The sequence below is a fragment of the Eumetopias jubatus genome, unplaced genomic scaffold (genome assembly GCF_037043125.1).
Source record: "Eumetopias jubatus isolate StellerSeaLion01/CBP00866 unplaced genomic scaffold, mEumJub1_p1.0 scaffold_11, whole genome shotgun sequence".
Taxonomy (NCBI): Eukaryota; Metazoa; Chordata; class Mammalia; order Carnivora; family Otariidae; genus Eumetopias; species Eumetopias jubatus.
The window spans coordinates 3,548,988-3,570,493 of NW_028274817.1; the positions used below are offsets into that span (position 1 = coordinate 3,548,988).

At 54.2% G+C, this 21,506-nt stretch overlaps 2 protein-coding genes across 2 annotated transcripts in view; one reads left to right on the forward strand and one right to left on the reverse strand.

The window, feature by feature from the left end:
• Window positions 1-1,229, reverse strand: part of TMEM185A (transmembrane protein 185A) — a 34,194-nt gene extending 32,965 nt beyond the window's left edge. Inside the window, exon 1 of the mRNA XM_028096525.2 lies at window positions 1,097-1,229. Coding sequence (XP_027952326.1) covers window positions 1,097-1,134 — 38 coding nt within the window. The 5' untranslated portion in view covers window positions 1,135-1,229. The remainder of the gene's footprint in view (window positions 1-1,096) is intronic.
• A 13,482-nt stretch (window positions 1,230-14,711) lies between these two features.
• Window positions 14,712-21,180, forward strand: LOC148162963 (melanoma-associated antigen 8-like). The gene is made up of 3 exons (XM_088028615.1): window positions 14,712-15,280; window positions 19,362-19,436; window positions 19,617-21,180. The coding sequence occupies exon 3, from the start codon at window positions 19,638-19,640 to the stop codon at window positions 20,637-20,639; it is 1,002 nt and encodes a 333-aa protein (XP_087884741.1). The 5' UTR covers window positions 14,712-15,280; window positions 19,362-19,436; window positions 19,617-19,637; the 3' UTR covers window positions 20,640-21,180.
• The last annotated feature ends 326 nt before the right edge of the window (window positions 21,181-21,506 follow it).

Below are 21,506 nucleotides of genomic sequence, written 5' to 3' on the forward strand. Positions count from 1 at the left end.
ACTTCCCTTCATCCCCCACAAGCAGCGCAGGCAGTGGTCTCCACTGGGCTCCCACAGTACAACACCGCACAGTGCTGTAAATCATCTATTTACTTGTCTTTCTCCATCCACAAGCTGGAACCTCCCAGCATCTGAAGCACCTCACCTAGGACCTAGCATACAAAAGGCTGACTGAGGGCACAGCTTCCCACCAGCAACTAAGGGAAACAGGTACTCCCTTCACAAACTAGTGGTCTTAGAAGATCAATTAAGCCAACTCCTTATTTTTCAGATGAGCAGAGAATATGTAACTCAGTCACATGGGGCCTGGTCCCCAATCCAGATCTTTTGGCTCAGTTTAGTTCCACAAACATTTTATAAGGGCCTGCTCTGTTTCAAATGCCGTGGGAGGTGCTGGGGATAGTGAGATGTGCAGGAGACAGTCTCTGCTTCAGGGAGCACACAGCCTGGGGGAGGGAAGAGAGTTACAGAACACTTGGGCAAGTGCAAGGACAGGCGCTCCATTCCTTAATCAGTGTTCTCTCCGCACTGTCCACTGGATATTCCCCAGCTGGGAAATAGAACAATACTATCTACTTCCTGCAAATAAACTTACAGTGAAGACTGATGAGAAACCGCGTATGGAAAATCGTCAGGTTCATCCCCAGAGGCATTATGTAAGGTATTGCCATACCCTGACACTGACTCCGAGGATTCAACGTCCTTTCAGATATCACTCGACAAAGCAGCAAACAAGCGAGGGGTGGGCATACATCCAAGGAAAACCTCAAGGGCTCAGAGGAACTGGAGGAAACAGCTGGGGGGGGGGTAGGGGTGTTGGGTCAAGCGAAACGGCCCCGGTGCGGGGAACGGAGAACTGGCAGCGGGGTGCGGGGAGAGGGGACGGGAAGGGGGCGCTGGGCCAGCAGCGAGGGTGGGCTGGCCGAGAGGAACGCGGTTCCCGCGGGGCCGACGTCGGGCGGGGGGGGGGGAGGCGCTGAAGGCACCGGGCGCGGGAGCGGGAAGCACTGCCCAGCGAGCCGCTCGCACCGCGGGGAGCTGCCCCGCCGCCCGCCGCAGCCTCACGCGCGCCGCGCCTTCCCCGGCGGCGCCTCACCTCGGGTTGAAGTCCTGGAAGAGGCCCCTCAGGTTCATGGCGGAGAACTTCGCCGCGGCGGCCTCCTCCTCCCCCCTCCCCCCGCGCCGCGCTGCCTGCGCGTTACAGCGGGTTCATGGTGCCGGCGCGAGCCGCGTCCCCACCACCACCACCACCGCCGCCGCCGCCGCCGCCGCCGCCGCCGCCGCCGCCGCCGCCGCCGCCGCCGCCGCCGCCGCCACCGCCGCCACCGCCGCCGCCCGGAGAAACCTGAGCCACCGCCTCCCGCCCTTCCTTCCGGGCTTCCGTACGGCAGCGGCGCATGCGCCCCAGCCCCGCCCCGCCGTCCCGGGAAGCGCCGCGAGCCGCGTGCGACACCGCCTTCCTGGCTGGCGGCGCCCGGAGGCCGCGGCCCTGGGGACGGCGGGGGGTACGTGGAGGCTGGGAGAGACGGGGAGCCTGGGGGAGGCGGCGGAGAGCCAAGCAGGGAAGCCGACTCGGCGCAGGCCTGCGGGAAGGGAGCGCGCCACCCAGGAATCCCACGGGGAGGTCTTCGCAGACACCTGTCACCTTAGTCTGCGCTGCCTTCGGGAAGTTTCCCCTGAGCCTGGGCGGGAAGGGGGATAGTGGCCACGGTGACTCGTTGCATTTTGGCGTTCTCATCCCAGGCTTCACCTGTTAGACCTGTCGGTGACTCCCAAGTCTGCATCTCAATTTCCCTCCCAAGGCCCAGGCTAGCATATGGATACATGCTGGCGGTCCCACACTCAGGTTACCCTGCGCCACAGTCATCTTTCCTCCTAACCACCTTACCCTCCTGGGTTGCCCTCTCCGTTGGCAGCAGACCTATTTACGGGCGCATGCCAAACTGGAAATCTGGTAGTCATCCTCCCATTTGCTAACCTAGTTCAGAGACTCCTTGGCCCCTGCCTAGACTTTGGGGTCACTTCTCACCTGGCCTCATCCTCCACTCCAGACCATCCTGTTTATAACTGCCACGTTCATCTCCCTTGGACAAGTCAACATCTTTGGCCTCAATTTTTCTCCTCTGCAAAATGGAGATGATAAAACCGACTTCCTAAACTTGGATAAGATAGTGTGCATAACACTGGTCCACACCAAGTGCTCAGAGAACGCTCTTGCTCTCTGGTGCTCTTTCCGGTTCCTACCTCCTTAAAAGTCTATTTACTTTTGGAATTAACTGGATAAGTTCACAGCAGGTGACCTAGTCTACCTTCTTCACTTCCGGCTTATTTAAGAGTTTTCCATGAGCACAGCAATACCTTAGACATTAGTCTAGTATCATTATGGATAATAGTTGTACTTTGTTACAATAACAGAGTTTCATGGATGGCAGTTTTTATATGAGTTATCCCTGGGGGCAGCTTGAGAAGATCACAATTATTATGATAGTCATACCTTGCCGTGATGTATCACCTTTCTTCTGAGAAATTGAAAACGTTTCACAAGTGGTAATTAGGCTTTCCAAACCCACTGGAGAATGGATATTATTATAGGAGCTGCTTTTAAGGATGAGTAACCTGAATCAGGTTTGTCAGCCACTGAAGCACCAGAACCCAGTCCCAGAGTTTTTGGTCCAGTTTCCTTGCCCATCCTCTGGGCAGAGTCCAGTGTCTACTACCCCTGAGGAGGTTCCCAATGAACATTTAAATACAGAAGAGAAAGCTGAGACAAAGAGAATCTTGTCTGATGTGCCCTGAGCTATCCAGCTAGTAGAGGGACAGGAGCAAAGAGGCAACTAGGGGTCCTGCTAAAACTGCAGCCCGCACTCTGTGAAGAAGAGGTACTTGCCAGTGGCCACATTGGCCAGCACCATCTTAAGTACTGGTGACCTCCCCATAAACAGGTATTAAGACTGAGATTGTTTATCAGTTAAGATACTTCAACAGGTACTGTTGCCCTTTCAAAAACTTCACCAACCGAGACCAGGCAGGCTGCTCAGAGTTCAGAGTCTTGATGGCAGGCACTACTTTGGTGAGGTCCCAGGGAGTCCCAGAGCTGACCCACTGCTCTGCCGCTCACGGTCCCCCAGACATGCCCAGGTTGTGAGGGCTGCCCAGCCCAGGGAATAGAACACTAATACACAAACCAATTGTCAATGTAATCTTTTGCTCTGACAAGCCAAATTGCCAAGGGGAGCTTATAAGCCTGTCCATGGGAATATAAGAGAAGAACCGGACTACCCCAAGGCCTCATATCACCAATCTTCATGAAGTGGATGTATCTGGACTGCTGCAGCTTCACTGGAGGCCCAGCCCTGTACTCTACTGGTGCTCTCATGGAAATAAAAATCAGAATATCCAGGGGTGCCTGCCTTCGGCTCAGGTCATGGATCCTGGAATTGAGTCCCATGTCGGGCTCCCTGCTCAGTGGGGAGCCTGCTTCTCCCTCTCCCCCTGCCTGCTGCTCCCCCTGCTTGTGCTCTCTCTCTCTGTGTCAAATAAATAAATTCTTTAAAAAAACCATCAGAATATCCAGGTGTCCCTCTTGTCCTCTCTCCAGCAAGTGCAAAAGACCCTGCTGCCAATCTGCTGCCAATCTCAGATCCCTCATTCAGTGTCCCACCCTGAGCAAAGGCCCAAAGCTGCACTGGCTTGCGTGTACAGACCCATGAGTGACCCATTGAGGAAAGACTCTGAAACATACACAGGTTGATGCCCTCATCATCTTCCATAGCAAACTTTGACTTGCTACCAAATTTCAGGGCCATCTTACTACAGACTCAACATTCCTTATACAAAGGCATGAAATGGCTCAGGATTGAAAAAGCATGACCCCAAACAAGCCAGAAAGCATACCCATGTGGCTTTGGAGTGGGTACATGTTACAGTGTCCCAGAAGCATCAGTGTATTTCTGGACCATGGTTTTGAAGACTACCTTGGATTTGTAACACCCTTCTGATAAGTTGGTGGCTTGTCCAATTCAACATTCACATTGGCTCCAGTGTGATGGGGTGGAGGGCAGGCTTCTGAAGAGCAGGGATGTGAAGGAGAGAATCCTGGTACATTCAGACACTTTGGTCACGGAAGACCTGGGTTAGGGGAAAGAAGTGGCTGTGGCCCAACTCTCACACCACTGGGGCTCCTCCCCTGGGCTGCAGCAGGGTGGGGAGAGCATGGAATTAGAAGACTCAGACCAGCTTCACCGTTGCTCCAGTGGAAGGAGGGACAGCGGGGATTCAATCCGGGGGAAAAGCCGGCAGGCCTACTAAACTTCCTGGGGGACCAGCTTGGTAACTTCTTCAGCCAGGAGACGCAAGGTGCTGGCTGAAGTCTGACCCTCTCTCATCCTGAAATTCTCCACTCTAAGTTCCCTGAAGTCCATACCCCAAATTCTACCAATTAGAAATCACTGGGGACTCCACTTGCAAAATGCACCCCTTGCTTCCTGAGAGGGCCCTTTGTTTCTGGCTACTTTAAGTTGGCCTGGGTAAATGTGTAGTCTTTCTGTTCCTGAGATCTCCCTGGGAGATGGTTGGAGTCTAGACATAGCTGGATCTGGAGGCTCGAGGAACTTGGGGTGGAGGCTGGGAGCAATGGAAGAGACCAAGAAGGTAATATGTATGGTTCTGCTTGGATTTGTAGCTGCCCCTGGTCTTCTTCAAGAGCCCACAAAGGAGCCCCTCTTCATGATGGAGGTGTCCCTGAGGACAAGTGGGTCAGCATCCTTTCTGGAGCAAGCTTCCCAGCAAAGGGAGGAGGAGAGTAGGGACTATTTCCTGTTGGGAAGTGGAGTGGGCAGGCTGTGTCTGGGCCCACAGAGCCATCATGGTGTCCCTGTGTTATCCCCCCTTGACCTCTTCTGTCACCATGGGCTCCAGGAAGGCTTCCCAGGTGGGGAGGAGGCTCCTGGGATCCCCTCCTCCCGTGAGATGTGCCTGGCAAGCCCAGGTCAAGCACACTTGGCCAGGCCTCTTGGGACAGGAAGAAACGTGCCTGTGAGAGGTCACCAACCGGCTGCCCACACAATTCCCTTCTCTCCTCAGCCCCGTCCTATTCACATTCCTGTGTCTCCATTCACTGCTTGCCTTTTGCCCTTCGTGCTTCCACATTGGCTTTCTGTTCACTTTTCTCTGGGACCCTCTGCCCTTACTAACAAGATGCCCCCTTCTTCCCCATGTCATCTCCTGATGCGCCCTTTTGGCTGGGGCAGCCTGCAACCTTCTTTGCTCCTCTGTTACCCTCAGCTAATGTCTTTTCTGACGCGTCCACTTTGTGTCAGGTGTTGGGGGAAGCACTGCTAACACAGAGTGTTGTATGTGATAAGCTTCCAGTACAGGGGAACCGCTGAGCTGAACCTGAAAGGACACAGAAGATTTCCAGCCAGGAAGAGAAGAAAGGGGATTGTAGGCAGAAGTGCCTTCTTGCAAAGGCACAGAAGTCAGCCGTGGAGGTAGGTGAACCTTTCGGGAGAAAAATGTCCTCTGTATTCATTCTCTGTGGAGTCTCTGGAACACCTTCCCTTCAGGTAGGCCTCTAGTCTGGGCTCTGAGAGCTCATTGCAAAAATGTTTTTCCCAGACTGACCCCTGGACCAGAACAGGACTCAACAGAGGCCATGCTAGATTCTGTGTGTAAACACAGCATACAGAACCAGGCAATGTGAAGCAACATCTCAGTGAGGTTGTTCCATACACTTCTAATACAAGTAGATTGCTTTGTCTCAGTCTCCGGTCTAGCCTGGGATCCTGTGGCCTCCTAAAATGATTGTTTTCTCTGGCTCAATGTACAGCACGCTCCCCTGCCCTGGCCTACTTACAACCCTAGGCCTATGGGCAGTGAGGACTCAGCTCAGGAAGCCTGGTCAGGGTGTGCTCATGAAATGAATGCAGGAGTCTGGCCATCCCCAAATCCCTTCAAACAAGCAGGCCTCCTTCCCCATGCCTCATACTGGGCCCCCAACATCTGCCAGAACAATGATCTATTATTCCTCAATTTGTAGTAGCTGCAGGCATGATCTATGGACTCCCACTCTCCCTTTTTCCTACCACATTCTCCAGGTCGTTGACATGCTGAGGGTTTTTGAGTCTTGTTATAAAATAAGTTATACCATGTTTGCACATGGCCATCTGTTTGAGATGGGCCATCCACTTAATAACTGATTGGCAAAGGAAAAAACACTGCATCAATCAATTTACATGTGGATTGTAAGACATAAACTGGTTCAACAACATTAAAATGTGGGGAAGAACGTACACCTTAGATGCTTAGTAATAATAGCTCCTTCTTACTAACTACCTACTTTGAGCCAGTCATTTTATATACAGATGATACCTTGTATAATCTTTGTTAGGGTTTGAATTATACTCCCCCTAAAATTATGCTGAACTACTAATCCCCAGGACCAGGGAAGGTGACCTTATTTGGACATAGGATCTTTGCAGATGTACTCGAGTTCAGGTGAGGTCATTAGAGTGGGCCATAATGAATCTGACTGGTGTCCTCATAAGAAGAGGGAAAGTTGGACATACACATGTACAGAGGGAAAACAGCCATGTGAGAAGGAAGAGACTAGGGTGATGTGACCACAAGCCAAGGAAAACCTGAGGACACCAGATACTGGAAGGGGCAAGAATAGAACCCCCTCCAGAGCCTTCACAAGGGAACATGGCCCTACCAACACCTTGACTATGGACTGTGAGCATCCATAAATGTGAGAGAAGAAATGCCCCCACATCCACTTTGTGGTACCTTGGTAGGCAGTCCTAGGAAATGAGTACAATCTCACATCAAGGCACAGAGGTTGTACTGTTTTATCTTCCCCATTTTACAGAAGAGAAAACTGAGAGCCAGATACTGGACCAGCCCATGTGTCCTTTCCCAACCCCATTGGATCACCATCTATCCTGAAATGGAGATAAGGAGCAGTGGGCTCTAAGACAGAGGGTGTAAGGATAAAGTTTCTACCTGGAGGTGAGTGTTGGAACTATGGCCACCGAAGGCTGCTCTGGGGTTCAGGCATGGCCCCGGCTCTCCCATTCACCTGTCCAGTCTGGTCCCCTTCTCTCCCAGCCGGCTGGGTGGCCCAATGTTGTCCTGCAGGCTCACTCCCCTGGGCAGGCTGGACGTCAGGCACACAGCAGGCCAGCGGTTCAAAACACCCACCCACCGGGTCTAAAGACTCTTACTGCCTCCCCACAGCGTAAGTGTCTGAAGGGGTCTTTGGGCAGACCCTTCATCTGAGTGCTAGGTAAATGTGACTTTGCCCCCGGATGCTGTCTTGTGGGTGTCCCTTGGTGTCACACCCCATACTTGCTCATGAAGAGCCCCAGGGTAGCTGTCAGTGACATCTGCCACAGAAGAGGGCAGGTGAGAGCCAGGCAGGAAGTCAACCCCTTGCCAAGGAGGCTGGAGTTTAGAGCAGGCTTTGTCATGCCTGGGGGATGGGGGCTTCTCAGAGAAGCAGCATCATGGCTGAGATGCCTCACAGCAGCCTGTCAGGGGCAGGCTCAGGGCATCTACAGAATATCAGATCTTCCTGCTAATGATCAGAGGCTCTCCTGTCTGGTATGCCTCACCCTGGCCACAACTGCTGGGGACTTGGGTGATGTGTGTCAGCCCAGACATGATGCAGAGAACTTGCACCCTGGAAATGCCTCCCTGAAGAACCCTTGTGGTGGTGTGTGGGGCATTGTGAGTGCTACACCCCAGCAGTCCATGATGGCCTGGATCAAACACCAGCTCACACCCTCTAAGTCCATTCCCTCCAAGGACAGCACGCAGTGGCCCTGCTTCCATCCTGGAGTGCTCCCCGGGCTCGGGTCCCGGGACTTGGGCCAAGAGCACCCAGTTCATGATGCCATCTAGGCTCTAGCTCACTTTAGCCTCATCTGTGCTCCCATGACCCTCCAGTGCTCAGCCCAGGGCAGTCCAGATGGGATCTGGTGGGTGTTCCTCCTTCCACCTCTCCTGGGGCAGCCGACCCTCTGCACAGCCTGCCGCCTGGGAACCCAAAACTCCCTCTTACTCTGCTGCTTTCAAAATCCTCATTTGAGTCTGGGGGTGTCTGGGGTGTGTGTGGGGGAGCGTCCCGGGGACCACCGCCGTCATCTGCTAGTCTGTCCTCTGTTCCAACTGTCTGATTGCAGACAGCAGGGTCCTAGCTGGGGATGGCTGACAGGTACACACCCCCTCTCTGGCTTAGCCTCAGAAAGCAAAATCTCAGAGTCACCTTCACAAGGCCCCCAGCTTCATGGAACATTTGGTATTACGTAGGGAGTTATTAGAAAATAACTCATAATCATAGCGATTTGTCACACAGTCACATGGCAATGATTATTATTTACCAACTTCTAGGAGACTCACCAAGATGCTACATCAGGGGGCACCTGGGTGGCTCAGTCATTAAGCATCTGCCTTCGGCTCAGGTCATGATCCCGGGGTCCTGGGATCGAGCCCCGCATCGGGCTCCCTGCTCCGTGGGAGGCCTGCTTCTCCCTCTCCCACTCCCCCTGCTTGTGTTCCCTCTCTGGCTGTCTTTCTCTCTGTCAAATAAATAAAATCTTAAAAAAAAAAGATGCTACATCGAGTCATGCTGACTCTACCTGAACCACAGCAATTGTGAAAGGGCATTTTCCCCCCTGCTCTGTCAAATGAAGGTAATTGTTTATGAACATCAACATTGAGGACTGAGAGGTTGGCGGTGGGAAGACAGGAGGACAAAGCCCCAAGCTCTGCAGACTGAAGCAAGGTCCAGGAGAGACTGGGCAGTATGGGCAGCAAGGGGGATGGGGGCTGCCAGCTGGGCCCTAGGGGGAGGACCCCTCCTTTCCAGCATGGCCACTTGGATGCCTGTCCTGAGCCTTGCTGGACATTATGGTTCTCAGGAGCCTGATGGGTGCAGCTCTGGTCCCTAGAGAGTATTGAAAGTACCCCACCAATTCCTGCAGGCAGCTTCCTGTGGGGCAGCTCCTTTTTTAAACACCTCCATCCCTGCCTTGCACCTTAAGGGTGCAGAATCTGGAGTCTCACACCTAAAAATCTTATGTGCATGACTTAAGTCCCTGAGTATGAGAACAGAGTGGACTGTGCTCTGTGATCTCATGGTATGGTAATGAAACCCATGGCTCCTGAGGCTTCTATAGAAACAGCCTCATGTACCTTCCTATGCCCCCAGCTTCATGGTCAACATTCTCCAACTATCAGGACCCAGTTCCCCATCCTTGTCACTCATTTTCTCTCACTGGGGTAGAGAGGATGCTTGATCCTACAAGGAGGAAAGTGGGGAGAGAGGAGTACACTGTCCTCATGGGTGGTCTTGTCTTTGCAGCTCAGCCACACACTCCTGTGTATGTTCCATTTGAGCACCTGTAATTGTCCTGAGTGGTGGTGCAGTCGGAAGGACCATAGAATGGCCAAGACCACTCCTGGGGGCAAAGGAGCAGGGATGTGCCCTTTTCCTTTCCAACCCAGGATGCCGCATTACATGCAGTCATTATGTCCCCTTAATGTCTTCCAATCTGTGATAGTTTCTTAGTAATTCCAGTTTCATTGAAACTGTATTATTTCCCTAATGCTGATGTAACATATCACCACAAACTTAGTGGTACAACACAAATTTATTAGTGGAATAACACAAATGTATTCTGTGACTGTTCTGGAAATCAGAAGTCCAAAAATGGTCTCACTGGGCTAAAATCAAGCTGTCAGCAGGGCTATGATCCTTTTGGAAGTTTCTAGGGTGAAAAGTATTTTCATGACTTTTCCAGCAACCAGAGGGTGACCACGATCTTTGGCTCATGGACTCTTCCTCCATCTTCAAAGCCAGCAATGGGCAGTTGAGTCTTTCTCACATGGCCTCCCTCTTCCACATTTGGACCATTGTATTAACATTGGGTCTACCTGGATTATCTTGAACAATCTCCCTATCTTAAGGTCAAGTGATTAGTAACTTTAATTCCATCTTCAACTTTAATTCCACTTTGATGTGTAACTTAACATTTTCCAGCTCAGGGCATTAGGATGTGGACATCTCTGGGAGACCAGTGTTCTGCTTATATCACTGGCGTTGACACTTCTGAGGAGTACTGGTCCAGTTTTGGTAGAATGTCCCTCAGTCTGAGGGTGTCTGATGTCTTCTCATGATTAGGCTGGCCTTTGGCATTATCATGGAGGACAGCACAGAGAGGAAGAGCCCTTCTCATTGCAAGTACAGTATTTCCAACACCTTGAGATGCAAGGAACAGTATGTGCAAAGACGAGGAGGCACCTGTATTCTGGCAATGGGGAGAAATCCTAGTGGTTGGGAGTATTTTGGGTTTGAAAGTAACCTTGCAAACCATCTTGGCTACCCCCCTTCCTACTCTGTCTAGGGAAGTCTCATCAAGGTCATTGGTGAATATGGGTGTGCTCTCTGGACCATACCCAGGAACCAACAGGCATGTGCTGTGTGAACTGGCTATTTGTAAAACATTTTGTGGCCCAACCCAAACCCAAGGATGTGTGAGTCCTTGACTATAGCAACTTATAGATCCAAGCCAACAGGAAAGAGGAGCAGAGCATAGGGGTGAAGGCCATAGCTGCCTGCTGGCAGGAGAGAATGTGCAGTCAGCCATAGGTGTTTGGAATCCTGACATGCTGACTTCCCCAGAATACCAGGAGCACAAACCAGGGATTGGGGCAAGGGGTCTCCAGAATTCCCAGTAAGCTCAGTTACTTACCTTGTCCATGATCCAATAATAAGAGGATGGTGGAAATCATTCAAACTTTGCCTGTTTGGGTGGTTGTGGGGGTTAAAAATGCCAAGGGGGTTTAGGGAAGAGAGGCTCCAAATACTAGCAGCTTGGAGGCGGCAGTTCTTTATTCATTCTCAAAATGAATGGTGAGCATGTACCATGTGCCAGGCACTGCTCGAGGCTCTAAGGATACGGCACTGAACAAATTCACTGCCTCTGTAGTGCTTATAATCTAGTGTGTATAAGGATGTAGACTTGAAATGAACCGTGGACTAAAGTAAAAGGTGAAGTAGGTTGAATAGTGATCAATGCTATGGAAACAAATTGAATCCACAGAATTGAATAAGGAGGGTTGGGGATGGAGTGGGAGGAGGGATTGTAATTTAGGATCAGGTATTCATAGAAGGACTCATGGAAAAGGTGACATTGAGAGAGAGACCTGAGGCTGTCTCAGGAGGAATACTAGCAGCCTGACAAAAGCAGATGCCCAGGGGAGAACAACACATGCAGTAGCTCAGGGTCCTGCAACAGAGAGTAGGAGGCAGAGCTCTAGAGAGGCTAGTTTGGAGGCCTGATCCTCCAAGCCAAGGGTAGCCTTGCAGCAAGATCAGTGGCACTGGTACCATGAACTGGCTTGTTGCATTCAGGGTTTTATCTTAGGTTTCTGGCTTAACCTAGGGGATAGGGAGCAAATGTAGGTCTAAGCATCCAGGGACCATTCTCCCAGGATAAAGGGAAAGGCAGACACCATTGACTTAGAATAGGCAAGGCTGTTGGCCTATATTGTGGCATCACTGTGGTAGGCAGGACAATGGTGCCTTTCTTGAGCAGACTGGGTGCAAAACAAAGCAAACACCTTTCTGCTGATGCCTAGAGCTCTTGTCACAGAACAGACCCTGTGCCTTCACTGAGAGGCATGGTCACTTTAACAGAGAGCTGTATTTCCTGTCACCATAAGTTCACCCCAGCAGGAGGCCCGAAGCAAGTCCAACTTTCTTGGGAGAAAAGTACTCCTAGGTGGTACCGTGTTCTTCCTAGTGCGTTCTAATGGAAGGCATATCACTTCAGGTTCTTCCACTGTTGATCAGAGTGTCATTGAACAGAAGATTCAGGTGATGACACCTCATGCCTTCATTGTAGAGTGCCTCACCAAATGGTTGCATCCATCAATTATCGTGGACTACACCAGTTACATTCCTGGGCTTGCAAATGGTCATTTTCTTTTTCCTATCATACTTTGCACTTTTCTCACTTAGAATCCTCCAGTAAGAACTCTACTGCATTTACTACAGCTATTGTGATATCCAGTAATAGAGTTAGTAGAAGAAAAGCAAGATAAAAGCTTAGTTCCCTTGGACGGTCAATTCTCAGAGGAAGAAATGATTGCCCTTGTTACTTCCAATGGGGTCCAATGAGTAACTTTTATTACATTTTTTTATTTTAAAAAAGTTTTCAATTTACAAAATTATCATAAACACAGTACAGAGAATTCTCATATACCTTGCATCCAGTTTCCCCTATTGTCATCATCTTATGTTATTATTGTACGTTTGTCATAATACAAGAGAGAGGACAAAAACAAGGACACTGGAGGAATTGAAGCCTCTGGCACCTATAGCTATGAGAAATAACACCCAACTCCTAGCCAGATTAACATAAAACAACACGTGAGGCATAATGATCTCTGTTACTACTACCCCACACAACACATTCAACTCTAAACAAAATATTACAAGGCACACTAAAAAGTAAGAAAATACATGATTTGGACAGACAATACAAGCATCAGAACTAGACTAAAATATGACACATACGTTGGAATTAACAGACTCAAATATGACAATAATTTTAAGATTAACAGAGGATGTAAAATAACTATGTTTAAGATGTAAAGCGGCTCTACTGGGAAAAAAATGGATGACATGGAAAGACAAATGAATAATGTCAAGGAGAGAAATGTTGCATTCACTGAAATCCACACAATGGGAAACTGGACAGAAGACAAGGGGTGTTTTATTTTCAACAAAATATTTGCCAAGCAAGAGGTGATGAGGGAGAGCTTGTATATGTAAAAAGACTTAGGGATGTGAACAATCAAAATGTACAGAACATATTTTGATACTGATTCAAAGAAACTTCATAAAAAGGATCGTATGCTTGCCAGAAAGGTGTGAAAAATAAATACATTTCACTGTATTAAAGAGTTATTTAGTGATAATCATGATGAGATTATGTTTTATAGAAGAGCACTTATCTTTTCGAAATGCATACTAAAGTACTGAGTAATGAAAAGGCACACCCTGGATATACTCTACAATATTCCAGCACCTGAGATACTAGGTAGGTAGGCATATAGTTGGCACCCGATTGGCCATGTATAGAAGACTGTTGACCCCGGGTGTCAGGTATATGGGGTTCATTATACTATTGCCTACTGTTTACATGTTTGAGACTTTCTGTAATACAATTTTATTTGTAAATATCATGCTATTAAGTTTGAAAAGCTAAGTAAAATGGATTATGTTTTTTAGACAAAAAAATTGACAAATTGCTCCATAAAGAAATAGAAAACCTTAATTGTACATTATAAACTGAATCCGTATCATGAGTTCAAGCAACCCTCAGATGTTCCAGGGCAAGGCAGTTTTTGAGGCTAGTTCTACCAAATGGTTGGGGAAAACTTGTCATTTTAGGTAAACTCTTTCAAACGTGAGAAAAATCCGGGCAATTTTTTCAATTCATTTTCCCAGGCTAGTGCTCCTGGATGTAAATGCTAGAGGAGAAACCCACCTTGCAAGAACACTTAAGCAAAAATCACACATATAGCAGCAAACATCCTAAATAAATGTATGCATATTTAACATAGTAGTGAATTAAATGGGCAATAGGCTGTGCCCAATGAACACAAATATGCCCTAACATTGGAAAAATCTTTCAACTATATTTATCTACATTAACAAAATAATGGAACTAAAAATATATGATCACAAATGGGTACAGAAAAATCCTTTGAAAGATATTCAACACTAGATAATGGAAAAAACTTGGATCAGAGTAAGATGAGAAAGGAATTCCCTTTTTCATTTCTGTGCAACTAAAACTACCCTTAAAAAAATGAAGTCTTGAAAAACACACAGAGAATCAACAACAATGTCTGAACAATAAAATAGGAGAAAGCCCTGGGGAAAACTGAAAACTGCTGAGCTGGTATATCTGTTTGGGTTGGGGACTCAGGTCACATCAGGGATGTGGGGACGGAATATAGGCTGCATAAATGCAGACGACGGGATTGATAGGGGGACCAATTTTCAACTTATGCTTCTGCTTCCCTGCACAAATCTGAGGCAGGATCTCAGAGCACGTGTGACGGTAGCCCTGGGGTAATAAAAGGACACAGGGAAAGGTGGGATGAATGAGGCATTTGACTCCAGAGTCTGTGCTAATAACCACCTGAAAGAATCTTAGTGGTAAGGAATGCCCATTCAAAAAATTATTTAAATAGAATATAAAGAATCAACCTGAAATACAATAGCGAGTATCAAAGCAAATCATATAGTAAGAAAAGGTATTTTTTTCATAAAGTATATAAACACTCTACAGATATATAAATACATAATTATAAACACATAAAGTGAACTTATATGTACATATATATGTCTGTGTCCATATCTATGTGATATGCACATACATGTGTATTTAAACACATATAATCTACACACCTTATATATAAGTATATAGTACAAAAGCTAAGTACAGATGGACAGTGTATTTCTAACGATGATGGAGCGTGACTAAGGACAACTCGCTGCAGCAGACCCTACAAGAGTGGATAACCCTAAAAACGTCGGACCTAGCCCCAAACCTCCTGCAGCTGCTCAGGCTCTTCAGGAAACTCAATCTTTAACAGAATGTTTCTGAAGTCGGGCTGCTGGCCAAGGGAGCCCTCGGGAAGGACAGATTCTCCTCTGATGCTCCCGGGGTCAAATGCACTACAGCTTCACGTCAGGCAACCGTCCCATGACTGCGTGTGTCACACAAGGGTAGAGGAGGGTCTCCTGGGTGAAGACTGAGGGGTCACACGTCCCAGAACACTGGGGGCCACCGAACTCCGCTGTGTCCCTGCCAGCGGCCCTGAGAGAACCCGGACCCTGTGAGCAGGCGAGGCACAAGCCCCGCAAACCATCCCTCAAGTGCTCAGTGATGTCGGACACTGAGAGCCTTGGTCTAAGGGGCACAGACTCGGGGCTGCAGAGTGCGGGGGCTCCATCCTACCAGAGTCCAGGGGAGGAGCCCAGGGAGGACCGAGGGACCCCGGCCTGCCCGCTCCCCTCTCCTGCCCCACGTAGCCCACCCCGGAACCCATCTGCGCCCCACGTGCTGGCACCCTACGGGACCCCTTCCTGTGGGGTCCGGATGTGACGAGCGCCGACTTCCGCCTCGGAGGCCTGAGAGACGCCGGGACCTCCGTGAGTGGGAGGACGGCCCTCGGTCGGGAGACGCCAGGCGTGCAGGTAGACGCACCCGTGAGGGAGCACAGAGTGCGGGGTCCCCCAGGAGCCAGGTCGCCATGCCGGCAGCCCCGAGCGACCCCGCCAGGGGACAGCGTCGTCCCGCTGAGCCCCTCCCGCCGCGGCCCGGGGCACTGGACAGGGGTCCCCAGATGGACGGGCCCGGGCCCTCCCTGGAGCGGGTTGCGGGGGGAGAGGGAGGACTGTGGGGGCCACTGCTCCCCGCTCAGGTCCGGCCACTCGGGCCCTGCCGCGGCCCGGCCCTGGGGGCCCCCCCGGGGAGGGTGGCCACGGGTGGGTGCGTCCGGTGAAATGCGCGGCGGGGGTCTGAGGGAGCTGAGGACCTGGGTCAGAGGGGAAGGGTGCCAGGTCGGGACGGGGCAGGGGCACAGGCAGCCCCAGGGAGTCCGAGTGGTGCCGGGGTGGGGATCGATCGGGGGCAGGACCGAGGGACTCAGGAGCCCAGGACAGAGGGGACCTCACCGAGGTCGGGCCCCAGGGTGAGTCCGGGAAGGCCGCAGGGCGGGAAGGGGCCACGCGGCCAGTGCGGCGGACTGCTGCATCCGGGTCTCCCGAGAGTCTAGGGGCCTTGGCAGAAGGGGCAGGGCCTCCCTCGGGTGGACAGACGGCGGGCCCCGGTCCTGCTGGCTTCACGCTGAGGATGCAGAGGGAGGAGTGAGGGACCCTGGACCCCAGCACAGCGTCAGTCAGGGAAGGTCCGTGGAGGGGGGGAAGGGAGCACGTGCAGAGTCCGGACTTCCGCATCCGGGTCTCAAAGACGCTGGGGGCCTTGGCGGGAGGATCAGGGCCTCCATCTGGTCGGCAGAGGGGCGGTCTCAGATCCAGCTGCGCTTTTCGGTGAGGATGCAGAGGGAGGACTGAGGGACCCTGGACCCCAGCACAGCGTCAATGCTCGAAGGTCCGTGAGGGGGGGGGAGGGGGCGGCGGATATGGGAGCACGTGGTGAGTCTGGACTTGTATATCCAGGTATCAAAGACTCTGGGGGCCTTGGCAGAAGGGGCTGGGTCTCACACGCCTGGACAGAGGGCGGGCCCCGGTCCTGCTGGCTTCACGCTGAGGATGCAGGGGGAGGAGTGAGGGACCCTGCACCCCAGCACAGCGTCAGTCAGGGAAGGCCCGAGACGGGGGTGGGGGGGGGGATGGGAGCACGTTGTGAGTCCGGACTTGCACATCTGGGTCTCAAAGACTCTGGGGGCCTTGGCAGAAGGAGCAGGGCCTCCCTCGGGTGGGTAGAGGGCCGGGCTCAGGTCCTGCTGGGCTTCGTGTTAAGATTGCGGAGGGAGGAGTGAAGGACCCTGGACCCCGGCACAGCGTCAGTCAGGGAAGGTCCATTGGGGGGAGGGGGGTGATTGGAACCCGTAGTGAGTCTGGACTTCCGAATCCGGGCCTCAGAGAGACGGAGGTGAGGGCCTGATGAAAGGAGCAGATGCTCACGTGGGCAGAGGGGAGGGCCCTGGTCCCCCAGTGGCGGGGGGTGGCGTGCAGAGGCCAGGGTTAAACCCTGTGGGAGGACAGAGGGGAGCCCCGCAGAAGCCCACCCATGAGGTCAGTCTAGGGAGGCCCCCCTGGGCGGGATGGGGACACGTGGCCAGTGCGGCCGGACTTCTGCATCTGAGTCTCCCGAGAACCTGGGGTCCTTGGTGGATCGAAGGAGCAGGGCCTCCCTCAGCGGGGCAGAGGGGCAGGCCCAGGTCCTGTTGGGCTTTACGCTGAAGTTGCAGAGGGAGGGCTGAGAGACCCTGGACCCCAGCCCGGAGTCAGTCCCTAGAGGCCCAAGTGGAGGACGGGGACACCTCGTGCGTGCGCTTCTGTGTCCCCCACTTGCCCATCCGGGTGTCCCAGACACGGGATGCCCCGGTGCCCGGGAGCCGATCCGCAGGCAGTAGGGACAGGCGGAGGCATAGGCACCCAGGGAGTCCTGGTGGAGATCAGAAGAAGGCCCGAGAGACCTGGACGCCCCATCTCAGCCTTGGGAAGCCCTGGGCTTCGTGGCCGCACGTGTTGGCCACAGACTTACCCCGGTGGGCTCAGGGCAGGGAGGGCCTTGGGGTTGGCAGACCAGCTTGGGGACAGCAGCCGGAGGGGCCTAGGACCTGCCAGGGCTCGAAGCGAGGACCCCCAAGGGACTCCCCAGGGAGCCCGCGGGACCGCGGCCCTGCTTCAGCTAGGGGAGTCTCCTGGGATGGAAGAGCCCACACAGTGCGTGGCCACTTTGGCCTCAGGGCCTCCGAGACCCCGTGGCCGTTTGCATGGAGCCCTGCCTCGAGTATGCGGGTGGGGGGCGGTGGCCCACGTGTTGCTGGGTGGCAAGGCGAGGACCGGAAGGAGGACTGCGGGATCGGGGACAGCGAACAGATTCGGTCCCGGGAGGCCCCGGGGCCGGATGGGCACCTAGGGCGTGCCCTGACTTCCCAGCCACGTCTCCTAGAGCCTGGGGTCTGGGTGGAAGGAGCCGGCTTCAGGGCCGCCCAAGCTGAGCCCGGTCCTGCCAGGATGGAAGGGGAGGACCAGAGGGAGGACTGACTGGGCCGCAGTACGGACAGGCCAGGGAGGAGGCCCCTGGTGGAGGAGGAGCCCATGCCTCCTGTCCGGGGGTCCACATCCGCCTGTTAGAGCCTGAGGGCCTGTGGTGAGAAGGAGCGGGCCTGGGGTGGGGCGGGCCTGTGTGCGTGTGAGGGTGGAGTGCGGGGTCGGGGGGGCGGGGCACGGGTCCGGTTGGGAGTCAGGGTGAGGACCCTGGGGGAGGACTGGCCGTACCCCCTCCACCCCATCTCAGCAAAGAAGCCAGGGCACCGGAGTCTGGCCAGGCCCGATCCAGGGAGGATCGGTCAGTGGGGGCCCAACCTGGCACGCATGCTCACTTGTCTCATGGGCCAGAAGGCGGGAGTCCTCGGGGAGCTGAGGTCTTGGTCTGAGGGGCACATGGCTTCTGTCTCACGTTGGGGACCTGGAAGAAGGGCAGGCCCTGGCAGGAAGAAAGATTAGCGTCCTGGGGGCCTGAGGGCATCCCCATCCCAGGACAGAGGGGCCGATCCCTACAACCAGCCCTTTGGGATCTTGCCGGGGGCTGAGGGGCGGGATGGAGACGTGGCCATGGATGAGGACGTGCTGGCTCCTCCCCCTTTTCTCGGAGCTCTCAGGGTGCTGAGGACCATGCTGGGAGACGTCGGGGTCAGGTCATCTGGGGAAGCCCATCTGGGAGACACACAGGAGCCCCTGCTCCTGCCAAGAGTCAATGTGGGGACACCCGGGGGAGCAGTGAGTGACTCCCAACCCACCCCTCGGGACCAGGAAGGATGGCCCAGAAATCTGTGCCACCCCTACCTGGTGGCCCTGGGAACCCCGGGTGGGGCCTGTCAGGCTGAGTCCCTCCTCCTCTCCAGATCCTTCCTCTCAGGATGGGGAGGGCCCGGGCCTGAGGGTCTGCACTCAGGTAGCAGAGGACGCAGGTGCCCTGGCTCTGGGTCTGGCCCTGATGGTGGGGGCAGATGAGAAATGAGGGGCTGCCTCCCACAGCAGGATCCTTAGGGCCCGGGCCTACCCTGCCGCTGCTGCCAGCCCTGGGGAGATGGGCGATCGGTGGGCCAAGTTGTGTCTCCTGACTTTTCCTTCTGGCATCTCCCAGAGATGAGGCCTCGGCACCAGGAGGGTGGCCTCGGGTCAACACAGGGAGTTTTCCCAGGCCTTCCGTGGGGGTCCAGGTATAGATGGAGAGGTGCGCCCATCCCAGCACAGACGGCACCCGAGCTTGGCCGTCCCTGGGATCCCGAGACGAGCCCTTAGACCTCTGGCAGGCGTGGGCAGAGGTGGGCCCCCTCGCTTACCTTCTGTGGGGTCCCAGGGCTGCGAGGTCTTGCTGTGACCCTGTGGCCTCAGGCTGCGGGGGGGGCGGCCCAGGCCCTGCCAGGGGAAATAGCAGTCCCCTGAGGGGCCAAGGAGGGGACCGCCCAGCTTGGACGGATGGGGACCTCACAGAGTCCGCCCCAGCCCTCCTGCCCCACTGGGGCCCTTGTGCCGTGCTCTGTGTCTGCACCCCGAAGTGACACCTGCTTTTCTCCTCCAGGGGCTTCCAGAGCTCAGAGTTGAAGCCTAGGTCCGAGGCAGGAGCCTCTAAGGTCCCAGAGCAGGGGAGGCGCAGGTGAGTGCCAGTGGTCAAGGTGAGGTACTTGCTCTGAGCGTGGAGCCAGGGGCTCGCTCGTCCCACCCCAGACGGGGCCCCTCAGCACCCAAGTCCGACGCAGCGCACTGTCAGCTCCGGGGCTTCAGGCCTCTGCTGCCTGGGCCGCACCCTGAGGAGCCGTCCCACCTCTTTCTTCAGGGTCAGCCCGACACAAACGCCATGCCCCTGGGTCAGAGGGGTGAGCTCTGGAAGCTGGAGGAAGACCCGGGCCCAGCCCAGGGCCTGGTGGAGGCACAGCTGTCGGGGGCTGGGGAGGAGGAGGTCCCCCGCGCCCCCTCCTCCTTCTCCGCTTCGGCCTCCTCCCAGTCCGAGGCCACATCTGGCTCCTGCTCTGCTCTGTTTCTGGTCCCCTCGGAGGAGGGGTCAGCTGCTGGGTTCCAGAGGCGTCCCCAGAGCTCTAGTACCCGCCCCTCCCCCACTGCCCGGGCAGCCACTGCCTGCAGCCAGCCTGACCAGGGCTCCAGCAGCTCCGATGAGGAGGGGACGAGCCCCTGCGTGGAGCCCGAAGAACCCCAGCCGGGGCTCCAAAACCTACTCCAGGGGAAGCTGGCCAAGCTGGTGGAGTTCCTGCTCCTCAAGTATCACACCAAGGAGCCGACCAGCCAGGCAGAGATGCTGGAGATCGTCGGTAAGGATGCCCAGGATGCCTTCCCTGTGATCTTGGGCCAGGCCTCCCACTGCATGCAGCTGGTCTTTGGTATGGATGTGAAGGAAGTGGACCCCAGCGACCACTCCTACGTCCTGGTCCCCGTCCTGGGCCTCACCTATGATGGGACGCTGAGCGGTGAGCAGGGAGTGCCCAAGACCGGCCTCCTGGTGGTGCTCCTGGGGGTGATCCTCCGGCATGGCGACCATGCCCCCGAGGAGGAGGTGTGGGAAACGCTGGGGGTCATGGGGGTGTATGCCGGCCAGGAGCACGTCATCTACGGGGAGCCCAGGGAGCTCCTCACCAAGGTCTGGGTGCAGGAAGGGTACGTGGAGTACCGGCAGGTGCCCGGCAGCGACCCTGCCCGCTACGAGTTCCTGTGGGGTCCCAGGGCCCACGCCGAAACCAGCAAGTTGAAAATGCTGGAGTATTTGCTCCGGGTCAGGTGCGGGCAGCCGGCTTCCTCCCTGGCCCTGTCTGAAGAGGCTGTGAGAGATGAGGAAGAGGGGGCCTGAGCCCCGGGGTCCGCCAGGCCCTTTCCAGGCTTTGCTGGGTTCGGCAGCCTCTCTCGCGGGGTGCTGGGCATGAAGTGAGGCCGCTTGCTGGTTCTTCCCTGTGTGTGTGTTTGTGTGTGCGCGTCAAGTCAGAGCCCTGGGCGTTTTAAGGAGTGCAGGGCCAGGGAGGGTTGGGAGAAGAAAGCAGGGCAAGGAGCCTCCTGGGGGTGGGGGGGGTTGTTTCCTGGGATGACTCCCACATCCAGAGCTTGGTGTCCTTGCGGAAGCTCTCCTGTGGGGTTCCTTGCCATAGAAGGTTTCAGCCGCTTCGGGGGCTGACTGTGTGAGTACCATCCACTCCGCAGCATTTGTTCTTACCCAGTTCAAGAGTTAAGAGTTTTATCATATACCCGGGGCGCCTGGGTCCTCTGTTGTTTAAGCATCTGCCATCGGCTCAGGTCATGATCTCAGGATCCTGGGATCGCACCCCACATGGGGCTCCCCGCTCGGTGGAGACCCTGCTTCTCTCTCTCCCTCTGTGTGTGCTTTTCTTTCTCAAATAAATAAGTACTTTCAAGAAAAAAAAGAGTTTTTTTCATGTCCTGGACACCATCCTGGACTCCTCGCCTACTTGGGTGGGCTCTGGACCGAAATCACAGGGCTTTGGCCTAGGGATGGGTTTGGAAAGGCGCAAGAACGGAAGAAGCAAGGGACGGGGGTCAGAAGCTGGAGAGATAGAAGTTTGTTGGTTCTTGCTTCGGATGCCTTCCTGACCATCGTTGTGCAAAGGCCAAAGGCAAGCCCGCGCACACACCCGCTCCTGCGTTGGCCTGGTTGTTCCAGAGTGGAGGGGAAGCGTCCTCCCAGCAGAGAGGGAGCCCTGCTCAC

Excerpts from the sequence above, each read along its gene's own strand:
- LOC148162963 (XM_088028615.1), top strand. The coding sequence starts at position 19,638 with ATGCCCCTGGGTCAGAGGGGTGAGCTCTGGAAGCTGGAGGAAGACCCG.